Source organism: Caretta caretta, chromosome 22 (assembly GCF_965140235.1).
Source record: "Caretta caretta isolate rCarCar2 chromosome 22, rCarCar1.hap1, whole genome shotgun sequence".
Taxonomy (NCBI): Eukaryota; Metazoa; Chordata; order Testudines; family Cheloniidae; genus Caretta; species Caretta caretta.
Window position 1 is genome coordinate 8,035,623 of NC_134227.1, and position 21,001 is coordinate 8,056,623.

At 46.0% G+C, this 21,001-nt stretch overlaps 1 protein-coding gene across 2 annotated transcripts in view; it reads left to right on the forward strand.

Annotated features, from left to right (window-relative positions):
• The window catches only part of DCPS (decapping enzyme, scavenger), a 63,280-nt gene that overhangs the window by 20,040 nt on the left and 22,239 nt on the right, over positions 1 to 21,001 (forward strand). For both annotated transcript variants that reach the window (XM_048827637.2, XM_048827638.2), the window contains exon 3: positions 15,694 to 15,839. In XM_048827637.2, the coding sequence (XP_048683594.2) occupies positions 15,694 to 15,839 (146 nt within the window). The remainder of the gene's footprint in view (positions 1 to 15,693; positions 15,840 to 21,001) is intronic.

The window sequence follows — 21,001 nt, forward strand, 5'->3', positions numbered from 1 at the left end:
GAGAGCTCAGCATCAGCAAGGGATCCAAGACTACTGCTAGAGTGCAGACTGAATTCACCAATTGTGGGTATGTGTCTTCAACCAACAGAAATTGCACGGTGGCTGCAAGCTCTTCACAGTACTTCCCTATTCCTGTCACTGTCACCTCTGTCTTGCCCGGGTTCAGCTTCTGCCAGCTGTTCTTCATCCAAGAGCTGATCCCATCTCTTCTCCCCTGTGTTTCTAGCATGTTTGAGTAAAACTGTGTTTATAAGACCAAAAACAAAAAAAACCTAGTGTGCTGAACCCTCAGAATAGATCCATTCCTGTCTCAGTCAGGTTTCGCTTCCTTGCTAGCTGTGGGACCCTCATCATGTTAGTTCTCTCGGAAACCTGGAGTTGGCAATCCTTGAATTTCTTAGGCAAAAAAGCAGCAGAAAAAAACCCTTTCCAGGCCTCCTCTTTTCAGCACAAAGAAGAAAATGAGTTTGTGTCCTCTTTTTACTTTCTTTGCAGGCCACCGGTGCATCATGTCCATCAGGAAAGAGACACCGACATGTAAAGTGGGAAATTCATTTGAAAATAATTTGGTTACAGTTACCTTTTGAATCACCCGATGAAGGCTCTCTTGTTGGAGTCAGACCTCGTTCGAGACACTAGCTGTAGGGGGCAGTAGGGACTTGCTGTTGGAGACTGTTAACCGGTTTCTTACATCCATGAGTGGCTTAATAATCAGAAGAGAAATGGTTTTTAACTTCTAAAAATCAAAAGCAGTTTCCATGATTGTTTTAAACCAATCATTGGTCTTGAGAGAGATCATTTAGCACTAAACCTTGGTGATCCATCTACATAGATCTGTGGAGGCAAACATTAAATATTCTTTTCATGTGCTTGGAAAACTGGGTTGAATTGATTTCCCTAAAACCAGTACTCTCTGTGTGCTGGTTTAAACAAGTTCCCTGCCACACATTAATGCCTGTTCATCAATTTTCTCTTTCTCATTCAATAGGCAACTTACTGTAAGTTGGAAAGTTTGAAATGCTGACAAAACACAACCCATAGTTCCCTAACTAGCTTTGCTGAATAATCGAAGAGCAGAGTTTGCTTCCACAGCAGTAGAAAGAGTTTCTCATGCCAAAGGCTCCATAAGTAAAAGCCAGAGCAATTAAGTTACGTATTTCTTAACTTTTTATTTGTGCTGGTCTGTTTGTTTAGTTGACATTTGGTTTCTTTTAAGTTACTATCCAGAGTCTGTCATTCATATTTTGTGGGACAGCATGAGTATTCCAACTGTGCTTAGTAAGCAGTGGTCTGATTTAGTCTAGCCACTGAAAGATGTTGCATTTTCTGGAAAATCTACACTGTTTATGTGAATGGCACCTGGAAGCACAGTTGTAGTTCAAGATTTTTCCTTATGAACCCTGTTTCAGAGGATGTTCTAGTTAGCTATGCATAGCTATGCATTTTAATGATTAGCAAGTTCATGGGTATCTGTCATTGTGTGTAGGAGAGTTGAGTGCTTCTGCAACACATGGAGAGTGAAACTTACTAATTTCCTGAGCTCCCTCACAGCAGTACATCAGTGATTCAAATTCTAGTGACCTCACTCTGCTGCTGAGCGCATGGGGCGGAGAGGTTGCAGAGGAGAGTCTAGAAGCTAGGGAGAAAATGATTCAGTCATACAGGAAGTGATACCACTTCCTACCAATCCAGATGGTACCCTATTCCAGGCTGCAGAAGCAGAAAATGCTCTCAAATGAGCTGCACCATGGAAATCTCTTTACCTTCGAGGTACTCTAGCACGGTCAAGTCTCTCTCCTTTTGTCAGTCAGTCCCTATCTGGACCACACCACATTTTGAAACGATTAGTAAAGCTTTCAGCAGCAATGCAGGATGGGAGGATAGAACCTGGAAACAAAGGAAGAATAAGGGAGAGAACAGATGGGGAAGAACAACCCAGAAAGGGGAGGTTGGACTCAGGAAAGATCTTACAAACCTATGCTCCTTGTTCCAGGGGTGTTTCTAGATGTTGACAATACTCTTTCAAGTCCTCCGTGGTTGGGGAACCAGCCACTTGAAAGATTTCTCCTCACACCCCCAAAATCCTTCCCGTGCAGTATAACAGTGGGTGAGTCACGGTAGTCCCTAGGTGTGGACAACTGAGGAGCAGAGGCTGAGAGATTTTTATGGAGTATACTTAGCTGTGCAGCTTGCTCCAACTCACGTTGGCCTTTTAAGAAGGCTATCTTGCAACCAAGCGTTTGCATAATAGGGTCTAAATTATGGAGGCATTTTTCTTTTTCCTGGTGAGTGGCTAATTAGTGCAGCATTTTCATTACAGCCAGCTCTTGTCACTTATGAAAGGGCTCGATGCAGAGTAGGTTAAAGCTGGATACTTAGTTGAGAGAACCATACAAATGTGTTCATAAGTAAGAGAGAACTGTCCTGAGCATAATAGAGGTGGGGATTTTGTATCCTGTTGTTGACAGTGTCCACTACTGTTGTTTGCTGGTTATTGAAGTGGATACCTGAAGGTTAAATGAGAGCAAATGTAGGGCAGAAGATAAGCAGAGAGATAGGGGTCTTGGGGAAGATTGCAAACTTGTCATTAAAACTTTCTATTACTATTTCTGTGGCATCCTAGCTGGGCAGGGTACTTTTCAGGAACAGTGTTAATTTACTTAAAAGAATAGGCAATATTATCAATTAGGAGCCAAACAACCGCTGCTTCCATTTCTCTTCGTTAAGGGAAAACATGCGTATTGTCACTTGGTCCCATCAAAAGCAAAGTGTCAAGCCCTGCAGGCATCTTGTCCTAATTCAAACCCTGAATATATTTCAATTTGTTGAAAAGCTTACCTCATTAATGCTCAAATAAATTGGTTAGTCTCTAAGGTGCCACAAGTACTCCTTTTCTTTTTGCGAATACAGACTAACACGGCTGTTACTCTGAAACCTCTCATTAATACTGCTGTCTGTGTGCTTGGGTAGGATGAGAGAAGAGAGGACAAGGCTTCTCTGCTCCAGCTGGCTCAGTTGGGACTCCCCATAGTGTGCTCCTTTTAAATTTACATTGGATTGAAATTTGATGCACTTAGCTAGATATGAATTTCTAAAATGTCTTGGAGAGCGTGCAGGGGAGACTGCAGTATGCGGTGGCGAAAGAGCGGATGTTGCTAAAGAGCTAGAATGCTAAACACATCTGAAACTGGTATGCTGCAATATCTGTATTAGCCTTTTTTGGTAATAATGGGTCGTTCTTCAGAAGGAGCTGCTAATTGTCTGAGTAGGGTCACTTACTTCGTTAATTAAGCAAGGTAAAAAGCTAAGACAAAAAACTATCCTGACATAACACTCTGGGTTTGAGTTAAAACCAGGCAAGATATGGACTTCCATCTAAGTGCAAGTTGTCCTATATTCCAACTTCACTGTGTCTCAGCATCTTAGTGTATACGAGCCCTGTCTATGTTAAATGTTGCAACAAACAGCTGGACATCTGGAGCTTTGCAGCATCTTGCATCCACACATAACAGCTGTGCCGGGGGGGGTGGCCATCATTAATTGTACAGGTTTGTTGCAACACCTGTCGTGAAGACGTCCGCTCTGGTCCAGCTGAATCCGTGCATGCTACAGTGGCTTTTAGCCAGTGTAGATGGGACAGTTGTATCAGTTGAACGAGATTTCATAAAAATAGGTGCTTGCAGAGTCCCAACATGCACTGGAATAAGCACAGCTGCAAGGCACCCTGTGTGTGGATGCCCCCAGAATGATTCCATGGGACCTGATAACCCGGATGAGCTGCCCAGGTAGCCATTTTGTGCAGTCAGAGTACCTATAGTGGCTCTCTTGCATGGCGCCTGTTTGCTTCTCTCAGGTTTTGTCTACACCAGAGGTTTTTAACTCCAGTTAACTGTCATTTATGAGTTATTCCAGGATAAATCACAAACGTATGTGGAGTCTTCACGCTAGCATGTATAAGCAAGTTAGTTACTTCAATTTAAAAAACCTCTAGTTTCGACAATCCCCCAGGCCCTGATGAGAGCTCAGAACCACAGGGTGACCAGAGGATAGAGTGAGTCATTTAACTCATCGACTCTTGTAGGTTTCAGTCATTAATATTATTTCAGTATGTATCTAGTTTCTCAGGAACTGTATCATTTTTAAAGGAAGGACCAGTGCAGTTGGTCACCAATGACTGGAAAGACTTAGCAGTTTAGTGGTTAGCATTGCCTCATTGATGTCTGTACAGAGGACCATGGCTGTGGCTAGGTGAAGCTGTTCAATGTGAATCAAGCTGATCCCTCACGTACCAAATCTGAAGTGCCAGGCACCTAATTGAAGTCAGGGTCTAAACTTGGTCTGTGTTAAAACAGCTTCTCTAGCTTTTGTCACGTACGTTAATTAGTGGTCTCAGGATGTTCCGGGGTAGATGAGACCTTTAGAAGTGAAATGGTCATTAGTGAACCACAGTCTGCCTTCCGCTTTCTTTCATAATCTTTCATTCTTGACCACAGCTGTGCCTTAAGGGTTTATTTTTCCTTTCCTCTGCACTGGGTTCTAGAAATGTATAAAGTACGTTAAGCTGCAATCTCCACTGAGAGCAACAAGTCAGAAATTGTAGATCTAATGGTGCCTATTTCTTGTTGGCAAGTTTTTGATTAAATGTTGGGGAATGAGCCACAAATGGTGTGCAGTCCTCAGCACTGGAAAGCCCAGGGGACTCTGCAAACAATGCTGGAGCACTTACCTTCCAGACTGCATGAGAAATAGCAGGCTCCAGTAACCAAGTCTGCCACGACTTGAATCTGTACCCTTTCTTGAAGGCAAGAAATTGAGATGCCAAAGTTTCTCCTGGCAACTCTGAATTTTTCAGAACGTTTTGGTCTGCATTGTTGTTGTGCAGCTAATGTGTGTGTTTTATTTTAAACTGCCTTGTTTTGAGGGGGATTAAGCAAAGTCATGGCCTTGTCTTTTGCTGTTACCTCATCCAGACAAGTGCTAACCAGTGGCTGGAAACTGATCTCGTTTGGACATGTGTATGGTGGGAATCGGACCAGACCCTCCTTGTGGGTCACATTTTCATATTTGATGTTACCAACATTTTCGTGTGGATTTCATTAAGCTAGGTTTGGCATGAAATGGAAAGGCCCTGTCTCCCAGCTTGTGCAGCTCTGACCTAAAAAATGTTAAATCCTGGCTTTAAGGACAAATAGATATTTATGTTATCCAGGCCTTAGACATATATATATTTACACTAAGCACACTCACCGTGTATATATTGAGCTTTCTAACTGAGGCTCTCCAAATGCTTTATGATGGATAAATCTATTAGACTCCATGAGTGTGGCAGGTATGGTATTTAACCCCATTTTACATATGGGGAAACAAAATCATTTTGTGTCCCGATGCCTTACCCACCATTATGCAGTCAGTGGTTAGGAAAGCAATGTTAGAGCCATAATTAAAACTCAGGGTCTCCCTAATCCTTGTTCTGTACCCTAGTCACTCAACCATATTGCCTTCCTGATATAGAAAATGCTCAGCATACATTTTGAAGCCTAAATCTGAATTGGCAGGTGCTGTACAGTATTTGTGGAGGTGATCCATGCTGAAAAAGTAAATGTGGGAGAGCGGTTGGATAAAATATTTTCATTTGAAATGTCCCTGATTGCTCGCTAGGACTGAATGAAACTGCGTCGTGGCTCCCCCCCCCCCCCTTGTTTAAAATGGATCAGATGGTGGTTCAAGGTTTTGTTTTTCCATCTCCTACATTAAACTTTAGAGCCGCTTTCCATAACAATGCAAGTTTCACAGCAAGAGGATTGATCACACACAGCGTTACACTAAGTTCTGTGCTACACGCTGAATCCCCAACTAAAGACATTAAATGCAGGGCTTTTTAAAATTTCTTTGTTGTTGTAATGCTGTGGTTGGATTCATTGCTGAGGTCAAAGCTGTCAGGCTGTAGGGGTAGAAGGCTATATCCCCTATCCTGCCGAGGAAAGTACATGCCAAGAACTTTAATTTCAAGATAAACAAATTATTTTTCCATTGTTAGCTATAAACTCTTTCTAAACACTGTCCACATGTCAGCTGGGTCTCAGAACAAGTAATTGAATCACTGAAGCTTCCTTTCTCTGAGCCTTCTCTTCGGTTGTATTGAGAGCTTTTCCAGTTTTCTTTGGACACCACCCCTCTCCATGACGAGTCATCTCTTCACGATCATACAGGAGGTCTCATCCTCTGGGCCTGATTGCCCTCTGTGGTTCTGTGCTTGGGAGGAAACCAGATTGGATGCATCTATGGTGGGGAGCATGTAAACGGTGAGGTACTGGCTTCGAGTCTTGCTTTCATTCGCCTGGGGATCCGGCAGGAGACCCTCTGTCAGAGCTCTGCAGGGAGAGAATAAGCCAGGGAACTGTACTCCCTGTATCTGGCAGGGAGTATCCAAGTGCATATTTGTACCAAAGCCAATGCTGGTAGTTGCAGCACTAATTTAGGCTCTGCCCTTGCATCTTCCTGGGAGTGTGGAGCTGGTTGGTCAACAGGAAGCCGACTGCTACGGTGGAGGGGATGGCCCAGCTGCTGTGTGTAGAGATCCACACTGAATTCAAAGCCATCTCTGGGTTAAGACTGAGGCCCTAGGATGGGAGTGGCTTCAGAAGAGCCAAGTATGATTATTTGTATAGCAGTAAAAAGAAAAAGAGGACTTGTGGCACCTTAGAGACTAACAAATTTATTTCAGCATAAGCTTTTGTGAGCTACAGCTCACTTCATAAGATGCATGCTGTAGCTCACGAAAGCTTATGCTCAGATAAATTTGTTAGTCTCTAAGGTGCCACAAGTCCTCCTTTTCTTTTTGCGGATACAGACTAACACGGCTGCTACTCTGAAATTTGTATAGCAGTGTAAGTTCATGTGATGCTTTAAATAACTCAAATGACAGGCTGCTGCCCTGATGGGGGTCAGTCTAACTCAGATGTAACAGTGGTACAAAGTGGGAGTTCTGATGGCGAGCAGTCAGGAGATAATCAGATTATCGTACGTGCATCTCGTCAGCTCTTTCATGTGTATCGAGTATAGGAAAGTTTGGAGTCAATGCTGGGAGCCAAGGCCAAGGGTGGGGATTGGCCCTGGGAGTCTGGCCAAAAGCTGTGAGTCACAAGGGAGGGATCCGAAGGAGAGTGAGCTGCGTAGTTTGTGGGATCAGAGAGATTTTTTTCCAGGCTTTGTAGGGGATGAGAGAAAATCAAATTAATTAAAAAAACAATGAGATAAAGCTCAGCAGAACAAATAACAATTGAGCACCTGGGCTGCAATGAAAATAGGCAAGAATAAGGGTATGGGAGAGAAATCAATGTGCTTTAGAAAGATATCCCCTTCTGCCTCTCCCGAGATCGGTTGCATAAAACCTCGCTCTGTTTCCACTGGGGGTTACAGACACAGGTTTTCAGATTTGAAACAGCCTCCACCTTAAAGATTCAGCCAGGGGAACTTGCTTTGCTTCAGGAATGCTTCCAGTGCCCCTTAGCAAGACAGCATTTCCGGGGCTAGATAGTAACTAGCCAGAGACAGATGCCAAAGATTGGGGACTTGGAGAGGAAGCCCCCTGGGGCCCAGAGGCAGTGACCTAATTGGAAGCCCAGTGTTCTCTGCTCTCCTCCTCCTCTCTCCTGCCAAGATGTTATCTCTGGTAACTTGGTTAGCAGGTGACTGTTAAATTAGAAGGTTTCTTTTGTCCAGCTCCCTGCTCTCCATTTAGCTGGTGGAAGGGGTAGAGGCACCACTAATCTGACTTGCTCTTCAGACACCCTCTTCAGAAGGGGGGTGGTTAACTCTTTAGTGTCTAGACTCTAGTTGCTCTGCTTCCTGCTCAGCCTGAAGCGGACTACTGATCCCAGGAGTGCTCCGTGCTCCTTGGTGGCATGGAACAGTAAGAGCAGGTAGCCTTGAGCACTACCTGTCCCCCTCTACTTGCCACTTTCCCTTCTCAGCGAAGGCAGGCATTTGTGGTTTTGAGCTGTGAGGCTCTGAGTCTCTGCCTCAAGCTGGGTACAGGATCTTTATGGTTTCATCAGTTCCCAAAAGAGAGATTTAAATTTGAGATGTACCTTTTCCTTCTGGGTTGTACCACATCAGAAGGAGCTGTTCAGATAAGACTCCTGGAGTGACAGTAATTCAGATCCCTCCTTCTTGCTGGAGACCTAACGAGATTGCATATCATTCTGCCTCTTGGAGATGCTACTTTTTAAGCCAGCTGAAATATCTTCTAAGGGGCAGTGTCACGGGGTGTGTCACTCACCGCTGATCCAGTGCCTCCTGCTGGTTGTCTTGGAGATTAGCTGGAGGCCAACCCCCCATCTGCGGTCTGCACCCCATCACTCCTTCTCGGCAGTCCACCTGCAACCCCTCTCGCAGAGTCAGGAACTGCAGCATCTGCTTCGTGGCTCAGCCCTCTGTCCATGTCACTGTCCATGTTCCCCCCTGCCAGCGGAGTTTAGCTCCTAGTCCAGCCGCTTCCCCAGTGGCGAGTGTGTGGGCCGGGGACTCAGGTCCACCCTCTACTATGGATCCCAGCCCAGGGACCCTCCAAAGGGTTACTGCATTCCTTTGCCTCTACTATCACTGCATTTCCCTGGGCCACTTCCCCACAGTCTCAGCACTTTCCTCTGTCTCAGCAGCCCATCTGGAACGCCTTCCTTTCTCCCCAGTTCCTGCCTGTACTGTCTGTCCAACATGGTACAGGGTTCCAGTCTACGCCAGATGCAGGCTTCCCTCCTCAAGCTCCAGGCAGCTACTGACTCTGCTCTGCCCTGAGGCTCTTCTTATGTGGGCCTGCTGGTCCCTGGTTGGCCACTCCTCACAGCCCCTCTCCTATGGGCTGCTTTTCGCATGGCCTCTCTAGGGCTCTATTTACCCCTTACTGTCCAGTGTGGGGCAGACATCCCATTAAAGGCAGATTTTCAAATGCGTTCAGCTACAGGGCTTTCCTACATCAGAAAGTTGCACTAAGGTACCGTGCCTTGATGTAGTTAAACTGTTGCATCTTACTCCAGTTGTGTGTGTTCACCTTGTTGGGGTTGCAGTGGAAATAGTCATGTTTGTGCCATGTGTCTGTGCTGTGCTGCATTGTTGTATGGGTAGGTATCACTGAGTTCTTAGCACTTTACCCAGGCCTACTGTATTCTGGGCAACTCTCTCATGGATTGTGGGATACCCACAGGAAGCCAAAATAATAGTGGGAAGAGGGTTCAAATTCCTATAATTTTACCACCTGTATCCCAGATCTCACCTAGGGCCAGCCCCTTTTCCAGACTCCTCTTCTGGGCCTCCTGGATGCTAGAAGAATGCTGTGATTGGGTTTGGTCTGTGGTTGAGACAGAAAAGCAAAACCTGGTATATTTAAGAGCCTGCAGCTTGATGGAACGATGTGTCCATTCTCTTCTCCCCCTACCAAGTCTCAGAGCTGATCAGCTGAAAGGGGTATTTCTCCGTGGTTGTGCCTGAAGGGATCACTGTGGCTAGTCCATCATGCCAACGTTTTCAGACAGTCAGCTGCATTCACAACAATGAAATCAAGAGCTCTGCGCGGCTGCGCCCCTCCCCCTCTGACATTAATGAGAAGAATATACCAGCTGTTCTGGGCGACCTGGCCTAATCTCTGCTTCCTGGATTTCTGAACTATTTGTGCTACATGTTGTATAGTGGGGTATTGGCCCATTGCTGGGGCTCCTAGGTGCTACTGCAGTACCAATAACTGATAACAATGAAGACATGTCCTGCCGATCGTGATGGGGTAAGAGCTATTTAACTACTATCCCCTGAGCCGCGGTAGTGTCTGTGTAGTGTGCCTTTGGCAAACTGAAGGCAGGAGGAGTTGTCTGAGATGCATTGACTGCTCTGAGGATCATCTTCCCCATATTACCTCTGCTTATTGTGTTCATGAAACCAGTGGGGTTGTGTTATCTGACGACTGGGAAGCCAGGGTGCAGAGGCTGCTTGCCAGCCTGGAGCAGCCCAACACACACCCATTATTGACAATGTTGTCAACAGCAAGTGTGCTAGGGATGCTTTGAGAACAGGATGTGGCAGCTTATTGCTCTTTAACAGAATGTAAGCTGTTTTAAAGGAGAATGATAACATCTATATTCTATGTATTGCTCTGGCATTTTTGTCTTTTGTCTTAATGTGTCTAATCTGCCTTCTGTGCGTCAGGAATGTCTCTTTTGTTCCATACCTGGAGATGAGCAGTTGTAAATGTTTAGTGAGCCAAGCTTGACCTTGCTGTACAATACACGATTGCACCCCTGTTTTGCAACCAAGAACACCACTATTGTCAAATAGCAGAATCCTCGTTAAACACAGTAATCTGTGCTGCATGCCTCTCTGAGAACAAAGTAGTGGGAGTAGCCGCATGCTTAGCTCCTCTGAAAATCGAGTCACTTCATGTAGGTACTTAAATGGGAGCTGAATTCCTTTGAAAATCTGGCCATAAATGTGTATTTATACATAAGAAAGTGACTATATAATAACAGTTACTTTGCTTTTATTGGAATTTGGTGAGCCTAGCCAACACTATACTGACCTTCAATGACCTTTTTGTCTTCGAATCTCAAAGCACTTTGAAAATAGCACGTCTCCCAAACACCCTGCTGGGTATTATTGCCAATTTCCAGATGGGGAAGCAGGCACAGAGAGGATGAGTGAGTGACTTATGCAGGTTTGCACAGTGAATCGATGGCATTCAAGAATAGAACCCAGGTGTCCAGTGTCCCAGGTCTCAGCTGTTACCAAGAGTACATACTGCTTCCATGAAGGGTGGTGGGGGAGACTTTCCTTTAACCTCCCTGGGAGCTTTCCCCTTTAATTCCCTCAGGGATGCCCAGCAGTCTCTTATCTTTTTCTGAATTCTCTAGTCTCCTCCCCAGAAGGATATTTGCCCTGCTGACAGGATGAATTTGTGCTTCATCTTCCCCATTAGTGCATTTTTCCCGCAGTCTCCTCTGCTTGACATAAACTCACCGTAGCTCCTTCTCTGTTCCCCTCCCATTTCTTAAGAGCTCTCCTCAGACCGTGCTTTAATATTTCTCAGAGCACAGTCTGGGATTTTATTGTAGCTGTTTAATAGCTTGGTGATTATTCAGTTCCTTGGTCTGATTCCTGAACACAGATGATAGTAAGTCCATTACTGTGTCACTTTCTTCCAGACTGCTGGGCCAGTTTGCCAGGGATGGAGGCTTTGATGCATTTGCTGCTGTTTCTCTGCCCCGTGCCTGAATGCAAAAACCATCTGGCCTATGAATAACCTGTCTGACCCTTCTTCTTCTGTGGTCAGGGATTCGTCCCACCTCATGCTGCTGAGTCACACCAACCCTTTCAGACTGAAGCCCAGAGTCGTGAACCAACGTTTGTATATAGAGAACAGAAGTGCAGCATCCAAAACAAACTGGAGCCTGCAACACAAGGTCAGCACGGCAATGGGAAATGGAAACTCCTGAAGTTTTACTCTCAGTTAGTGGACCTTACCCTTGCCCGACCCACCCTGGGTTTTCTGACATTTGAAGGGGAAGGCAATCATCCAGTGTGTCAGAAAACCGTAGAATCATCGAAGATCAGGGTGGGAAGGGACCTTAGGAGGTTCTAGTCCAACCCCCACTCAGAGCAGGACCAATCCCCAGATAAATCCTCCCATCCCAGACACATTTTAAAAGATGGGCACTGTATTCGCCTTTTCCCAGTTGTCCGGGACCTCCCCCGATGGCCACGAGTTTTGAGAGATACTGGCCAGTGGCTCTGCAATCACATCCGCCAGCTCCCTCGGCACCCTCGGATGCATTAGATCTGGACCCATAGACTTGTGCACGTCCAGCTTTTCTAAGTAGCCTTAACCTGTTCTTTCGCCACTGAGGGCTACTCACCTACTCCCCATACAGTGTTGCCCAGTGCAGCAATGTGAGAGTTAAACTTGTCTGTGAAGACAGAGGCAAAAAAAGCATTGAGTACTTCATCTTTTTCCACATCCTCTGTCACTAGGTTGCCTCTCCTATTCAGTAAGGGTCCTACACTTTCCCTGACCACCTTCTTGTTGCTAACATACCTGTAGAAACCCTTCTTATTACCCTTAACTAGCTGTGACTCCAATTGTGCTTTGGCCTTGCTGATTAGACCCTTGCATGCTTGAGCAATATCTTTATACTCCTCCGTAGTCATCTGTCCAGGGTGCCACTTATAAGCTTCCTTTTTGTGTTTAAGCTCACCGAAGATTTCTTTGTTAAGGCAAGCTGGTCGCCTGCCATATTTGCTATTCTTTCTGCACATTGGGTTGGTTTATTCCTGTGCCCTCAATGAAACTTCTTTAAAATACAGCCAGCTCTCCTGGACTCCTTTCCCCCTCATTTAGCATCCCAGGGGATCCTGCCCATCAGCTTCTGAGGGAGTCAAAGTCTGCTTTTCTGAAGTCTAGGGTCCATATTCTGCTGCGCTCCTTTCTTCCTTTTGTCAGGATCCTGAACTCAACCATTCATAGTGACTGCTGCCCAGGTTGCCACCCACTTCTACTTCCCCTACCATTTCTTCCCTGTTTGTGAGCAGCAGGTCAAGAGGTGCATGGCCCCTAGTTGGTTCCTCCAGCACTTGTACCAGGAAGTTGTCTCCAGCACTCTCCAAAATCTTCCTGGATTGTCTGTGCATTGCTGTATTGCTCTCCCAGCAGATGTCAGGGTGTTTGAAGTCCCCCGTGAGAACCAGGGCCTGTGATCTGGAAACTTGTGTTAGTTATCTGAAGAAAGCCTCGTCTACCTCCTCCTCCTGGTCCGGTGGTCTATAGGAGACATCCACCACAACACCACCCTTGTTGCTCTCGCCTCTAAACTTAGCACAAAGACTCTCTACAGGCTTTTCCTCAGTTTCATACTGGAGCTCTGAGCAGTCATACCGCTCACATGAACGGTTCCCTGCTTTGTGTGAGTCTCGGGGCAACCGGGTCATGGCCGGCCTAGTCCAGAGCAGCGTCTGTCTTTCTGTCCTGCTGCCTGCCTCCTTTAGCCGCAACACTGCCTCTTTTCACCACACTCAAACTCAGGGGCCTGGTGGGCCTGCACCAAACAGCAGATCTGCGGATGTGCTCCTCCAAGACCAGCAGCCTTTAAGGTGGGAGTAGGGATGAATTCTCGGTCTGTAGCTGTCTCCCAATGGTCTCCTGGCCAAGAGCTCGCAGGCAGACATGCCCTCGGTCAGGGATGCTGAGCAACAGTCTCAGCCTGCAGAGTTAGCTGGTAAGGAAACATTTAAAAAAGGAATTCCGCGTTGGGGCTGAAATAGTTAAGGACTTTTCTGAATTCGCAGAATTGCTTTGGCCTTGGGACCAACAGTTAAAATGGGAGTTATGGACTGATAAGAGCAGATAGACCCATTCATGTGGTTGATTAAATAAAACAAAACCCCACAAGCCAGAGAACAAAAAAACACAGAAAGTTATAGAAAGATTCTGACTCCAGGGACCCAGACTGCTTCAGACATCAGATAAAGATCTGCTCGGTGTGGAGTAGATATCCAGGTGTAAATGCAAGTCAGGTGTATCCAGAGTTGTTGGTTCTTCCTGTTTACTTATGTGCTAGTGGTGGTTACTTGGTCATGACACCGCTTGGTAATGTTTAAAAAGTAACCATTGTAACCGTGGTGTAAGGTGTCCGATTGCCAGCTCTTTCTATGGGACGGGAGGCAGTCCAGGAAGTCATGGCAAGGTTTTTAAAGATATATAGGCATCTAGTGGGATTTTCAGAAGCACCACAATGGGGAGCTAGGCGCTCAGTGCAATTTTTCAACCCCTGTTGTGGGAGTTAGGCTCCTAGACGCTTTTGAAAATCCCATTGTGTCTTTAGGCATCTAAATACCTTTAAAAATCTGGACCAGGCTGCCTTTCATTCTGCTAATGTGTCTTGTCCCTGGGCCCACCTATAGGTTTGGCAAGTAATTCGGTCTCTATGGCCCACCCAGGCCTTCGGCTCTCTGAGGAGACTGCCGTTGGAGAGGCCGGATGTGGTGACTTTGGGATGTGGACACCAGTGCACTAAGAGTGGCACTGAGACTGCCCCCAGCTCATTGCTCATAGGCCCCTGGGCAGACATGAGGGGAGAGACAATTTCAGATGACTGCTGATCTGGGCCAGATTCTAACTGAAGAACAGCTCTACAATCCCTGGAAGTTCCACCTTGAATTCTGTATCCTGTGGTGGGCACGCCTGAGCAAAGCCAGGCCAGCGTAGCCCTGAGTATGCACTCAAGCCAACCCTTACTAAAATTCACTGGGGTTTGGGTTTGAACTGTTTGTGCACCTGAAGCCGAGGGAAGCTCATTCAGAATTGCTCTGGCTTTCCCCAGGTCACTTCCCCAGTCGTCTGTGATCAGCTTGCGAAGGCGCTCAGTGCATTTGTACTTTTTATTGTGTAAATATGAAATAGGCTTTGAGTTACAGAAGTAGTAATAAATAAATCCGAGCTCAGGAGACCACAGCTTGGGTTTCTTTTCTCTGATTTAAAATCTGTTCAGCAACTTATAGTTTCACTAAATTTTCCAGCCAGTTGTAAACCCTCAGCCTTGGGGAGAATGTGAAGGCATTGCCAAATTTGAGCAAGGACTGTTGATTGGCACGCGGGCAGCAGAGGGCAAAGAGACCCCTCATTAAGCTAGAGAGGGAGCCTCAGGTGCTGCTCCTACAGCCAATGTCTTAGGCTAAAAAATTTGGGAGCCACTGGTGTAGCATAAATATTTGCTGACTCTGTAGTGCTGTAGCCCAGTGTCAGAACTGATCACGAGTTCCCCTCCAATTCCATTCAAGTGTAACCTGCAGGTGCGGGCTCTGGAAGGGCCAGGTTCACAAAAGAGATGGGTAATTTTCATCCCCCTGCAACCTGTGCCTTCCCTCTGGGCGGAGAGGGAGTTCCAGGCATTTATTCCACATCCCTTCCCACGTGGTTGAGGGTGGGCAGCTTTCGTGGGTCAGTGGGGTGTAAGATTTTTATAGGTGCCCTGCTGTTTGAAGCTGCTGCAGTGATGTGTAGAATGGGGACATGCTGCAGCTGTTCAGGTCATGCCTCCTTTTGTTGTGCCCTAATGGAGTGAAGATGGTGACTTCTCTCTGTTGCTGCAAACTCCCCTCCCAGGTCACCTTTTCACCTCCAGCGCTCCCTAGGTGGATTTCCACCAGCAAAAACCTGAGCTCAGTCTGGCCAAAAGAAAACATGAGGGATTCTAGACTGACCACCTGCTGTGTGTATCCACGTCCGAATACATGACTGTTTTCTGTGCAGTGCTGCTGTATTAATTTTATTCATCTGATTGGTGACAGTTGGAGAGCTGTTCCCTTGGAAGTGGTTGCATAAATCCAGGCTGCTGCTTTTTTTGCCATTGTGTGTAAAAATACTTTCACCTGTGTGTTCCCTTCTGGCCTTCACTGGAAATATGCACTCTCTGTTTTATCAACTGATTATCTTCAGCATCCGAGTTCTGTGAACCTTTCTTGATGCAAATGAGCAGCATGAGCACTAGGGCATAGTGTTCCTGCTATATTTATGCAAATCGCCCACTACCTTGTAAGTAATTTCTGAAATCTGTTACCATGTTGTTGGTTAAAAATTAGAAACAATTAGTCAGTGACAGGATGGAACTTAGATTTAGTCTCTCCTGATTATAAAATTGTAAACTTGTTTATTTCCAGAGATAAAAACCACAGTGGTGTATCCAGCCACCGAGAAACACCTTCAGAAATATCTGCGCCAAGATGCATATCTCATCTGCGAGACTGGGGAGGATTACAAGAACATTACGCTGCCCTTTATACAATCCCAGAGCTTCAGCATCCAGGTATGGTAGGTTCTTGCCTCTGTGGCCCAGTATTATCTGGGGCATCCAGCTGTTTTCCTAAGACAGTCTGTGAGGGTGAGCCTTTTGGACAATGACATAGTCCCCTGTGTTCTAGTTTGTGTGGCACTGGCTGCTGAGTTTTAATAAATAAGACCAGATTCTAGTCTGGATGGGATTGGTGTGGATTTGGAGTAACTCTGAAGTTAAGGAGGGGGAAAAAGTTGATACACCCAAGACCTTGCAGTACTGGTTGGCTGCTTGTCTGTTTGTCAGACATCATTTGTTCAGCCTGGGTTTGGTTGCCCTTGGCTTCTAATCCATAGAATTTTCCCCTAGCTTGGTAGCTACCTTGAATTTGAAATTCCTGTACACAGTCTCTCTCTTAGTAACTTCTGATGTCTCTTTTTCTCTCACCATCTTGCTAGCTATGCACATGGGAGCACATGTTGATGATGATGATTAAAATTGCAAAGTGTGAGACAAACTTAATGATGTTACAGCAGATGTCCCGTCGCGCTCTTCAGATAAACAAACCAGAAATAAAAAGTTGTCTTTGAGCCAAATACCTACATGAAAACTTGAATTTGTGGGAGTCTTAGGAGGAGAAGCAGCACTCTGCTGTCTTTGTCAGCTTGCGCTGACATGCACAGGCGAGCTCTTGAAAATATCCGATCATGAGCTCCTCTACTCGCAGGCTCAGCTCCTGGCAGGCTCAGCTCAAGGGTAGATAAATTGTGATATCTCCTCCCTTCTGGCCACCTTCCCCATTTTCCCTCTTACCACTCCCTCCTCCTTCACCTCCCATCATTGGTACAAAAGTTTCCCATCTGTTCTCCTCTTCCATGTCTAGTTGGCAGCCGGTGTCAAGTGGAGTGCCCCAGGGGTCGGTCCTGGGGCCGGTTTTGTTCAATATCTTCATAAATGATCTGGAGGATGGTGTGGATTGCACTCTCAGCAAATTTGCGGATGATACTAAACTGGGAGGAGTGGTTGATACGCTGGAGGGCAGGGATAGGATACAGAGGGACCTAGACAAATTGGAGGATTGAGCCAAAAGAAATCTGATGAGGTTCAATAAGGATAAGTGCAGGGTCCTGCACTTAGGACGGCAGAACCCAATGCACAACTACAGACTACGGACCAAGTGGCTAGGCAGCAGTTCTGCGGAAAAGGACCTAGGGGTGACAGTGGACGAGAAGCTGGATATGAGTCAGCAGTGTGCCCTTGTTGCCAAGAAGGCCAGTGGCATTTTGGGATGTATAAGTAGGGGCATAGCCAGCAGATCGAGGGACGTGATCATTCCCCTCTATTCGACATTGGTGAGGCCTCATCTGGAGTACTGTGTCCAGTTTTGGGCCCCGCACTACAAGAAGGATGCGGATAAATTGGAGAGAGTCCAGCGAAGGGCAACAAAAATGATTAGGGGTCTGGAACACATGACTTATGAGGAGAGGCTGAGGGAACTGGGATTGTTTAGTCTGCAGAAGAGAAGAATGAGAGGGGATTTGATAGCTGCTTTCAACTACCTGAGAGGTGGTTCCAGAGAGGATGGTTCTAGACTATTCTCAGTGGTGGAAGAGGACAGGACAAGGAGTAATGGTCTCAAGTTGCAGTGGGGGAGGTTTAGGTTGGATATTAGGAAAAACTTCTTCACTAGGAGGGTGGTGAAACACTGGAATGCATTACCTAGGGAGGTGGTAGAATCTTCTTCCTTAGAAGTTTTTAAGGTCAGGCTTGACAAAGCCCTGGCTGGGATGATTTAGTCGGGGATTGGTCCTGCTTTGAGCAGGGGGTTGGACTAGATGACCTCCTGAGGTCCCTTCCAACCCTGATATTCTATGATTCTATGATTCTAACTTCTCCACCCGCCTCATTGATCCCATCCCATCTCCTGATCTCCCTCAACTCCACTCTCATCCCCTACTTTCACTTTAACCTCCCACTCCCCTCTGGTTCTTTCTCTTCACGGTGCAAATATGCACATTTTCTCCCATCTTTCAAAAAACTGAACCACATCTTAGCCCCTCTTGCCTCTCCAGCTATTTCATCTCCAAGCTCATTGAATATGCTGTCTGGAGTTCCCCTCCTCTGATTCCAGTCTAGGCCCTCTGCAATCCAACTCCTTCCCTCTTCACCCCTCTAGCCAAACTTGCTAATGCCCTCTTCCGGGCCAAAGCTCAGAACCAATACTCTATCCTCCTCCTCCTTGACTTGACAGCTGATACCATTGACATGCTTTTCTTCTTGATATCTTGTTCTCCTTTGGCTTTCTTACTCTGTCCTCTCCTAGTTCTCCTCCTACTTCTCTACTCCCCCCTTCAGTGTGTCCTTTGCAGGATCCTCCTCATCCCCCTCCAGCTATCAGGGGAGGGGGGGTTTCACAGGGCTCTGTCCTTGGTCCCTTCTCTTCTCCCTCTGCACCTGATTTCTGGGTAATCTCATCTGCTAACTTAAATTCAACTATAGTCTCTGTCGATGACTCTGTGCTGGGTTTCTCTCCCTATGTCTAAACTCAAACCTTGCCCTGTATCTCTGACATGTTCTCATGGATTTCCAGCCGTCAGCTTAAGCTCAGCTTAGCTAAATCCGAGCCCTGATCTATACTACAAACTGATGTCGGTATAACTGTGTTGATCAGGAATGTGAAAATCCACTCCCCTGAGCGCAGTTATTACTGACCTAACTCCCTGTGTAGACAGCACTATGTTGACAGGAGGCCTTCTCCTGTTGACATAGCTACTGCCTCTCGGGGAGGTGGAGTCCCTAGGACCAATGGGAGAAGCTCTCCTGTCAGTGTAAGTAGCATCTTCACTAAGTGCTAGAACACTGTAAGTGTTGATAAGCCCTGAGCTCTTAATCTTTCCCTCTAAGCCCTCTCCCCTACCTCCTTTCACATTCACCATGGACACCACCATCATCCTCCCTGTCGCTCAAGACCGTAACCTCCGCATCATCTTCATCTTAACCTGGATGCGAATCTCTAGAGAGGGCTATGTCTAAATCTTGCCCATTCTGCCTGCATAATACTGGTGTAAACTTCGCCCCTTTCTTTGCAACTCTCCACGGCTTCCTCTTTCGCTAGCATACCAAACACAAATGACTTGTTTTCTCTCTAAGGCCCTTTCCTTAAAATTCTCCTTTCCTGTGATGCCTACAAAAAACTTGACAATGGTTAGGCTGCTGGTGTGCTGAAACCACGTCCCATCATATTGACTGATATTGCCTCACTGTTTCTTTGTACTCCTCTCTGTGTCTGTATCCGGCTGTTGTCCCTTGTCCCTGACCTAGAGAGCTTACAGCCTATCTTCTTGTACTGTGTTTGTACAGCGCCTAGCACGGTCAGGTCGTGATCTGTGCTCCCTGTGCAATACGGATAATAATTGAGTTCTTGAAGTTTACTGTGTCAGGCTCATTTAGATGAGGCCCTAAACACCTGTGCTGTGGCTGGACACTGAAATCCCCCTGATCCTTTTCATGAGACAGGGTTTGCTGTGATGGCCTGTCCAAAACCTCTCATCATCCCTCCAGTGAGGTAGTTTGCTGCCCGGTGGGTTTTTGCCACACTCTGTTCGAGAGGTGGCTGCCTTTTACGGTTTTTTGGGATCTTTCGGAAAGAAATGTGAGGCATTGTAATCCTTCTCCTTGATTTGCTTCATCGCAACACATTGTTGGTCCTTTATGTTACTATTTCGAAACAAGCTCTGAACCTCTGAGTTTCCAACTTACTATTAGAATATTTTGTGTGGAAAAATTCAGTCCTGTGCTAGGATGTTTATCACCAGGGCAGAGAAATACAGTCTTGAGTATCCACAAACCCACCACTTTGGATGATTTCTGTCTCTTCTTCAGATTTTTTTTTGGGGGTCACTTGGGAGCAAGGGGTTTGTTCTCCTTTCTTACCCACCTTCTGACTGAACAGCCCCACTTGCAATCACACTTCTGACCTTCGCAGAGGCAAGGAAAACAATTCTACTAGTCTGCTGGGACCAACTTATGCTGATTGCACAGAAGTAGGAGTAATTATTCCGGAAATGCAACATTGACTCTAATTAGGTAATATTTGCATAGGGCTTTGAAAAAGTGCATTAAAAGTGAGGATTGTAATTAACTCCTGTCTAATCTGAACAGCAGCTGATATCAAATCAAAACCAGCCCCTAATCCAAACTGTTCCTCACCCTCTTTGCTGCAGCCTCCATGTGTTTTCCTTTGTGAAGTTGCCTGGGCTGATTCCCAATGAGGGAGTTGCATGCCTTGCTGTAGGACCACAGGTGAGGATCCACTGAGGCAATACATTAGAAATAACCTCTCTCTAAAACAGTGCTTCCCAAACTGGGGTTTGCGAAATGTTACTGGGGGTTCTCAAGGAGAAAATTCCCTAATGGCAGACAGAGTTGTCCATAGGGACCCTGAGCAGCACAGGGCCAGCGGCCCGGAGCCCCTGGACTTCCAAGAGCAAAGCAGATCAAAGCAAGCATACCTATCACACTGAGGGGATTTAAACTTCAAGACTCCTTATAAGAAATGGAAAAGAAGGTGGATTTTTTTTTGCTGTTTTTAAAATTAAATAGGCCGCTTGTTTTGTTTTTAAAATTATTATGAAGAACAAGTTTAAGCTTTGTTCTAACGTGCGTTGTTTGCCTGGACTGCTCAAGACCTGAATGATTGTGTAGAAGGAACTCTTTGAGTTGGCTTCTTAAATACCTTCCTGCTGTTTCACCTCTTACTCCTTGATGAAACACAGGAGTCTTGTCTTACAAAAGGCTTATTCAAAGTGATACAAGCTACGAAAGTGAGATCTTGGAAGAGTGTTGCTGTTTTCATAATGTAATAAAAATCCGGTAATGATAAATATTAATTAATAGTGTGTAATAAGCATGACAAAAAAAACAAATTTTCTATTTCCAAGATCACTGCTTTTATAATTTATGCTCAGGTAAAGGAGAAAATCCCTGGAAATATTCATTTTTAGGAGGGGGTTCACGAGACTTGACATTTTAGTGAAAGGGGTTCACAGGTTGTTAAAGTTTGGGAACCACTGCTCTAAAGTGCTGATCTCTCATTGGGATGCTGGGGCTCGATCAGTGTTGTACCTGGTACCCAGGGCACCCAGGGGTGTTGTCCATGTTTCTCTACTACCCTCCGCAGCACTGAAGCAGTTAAG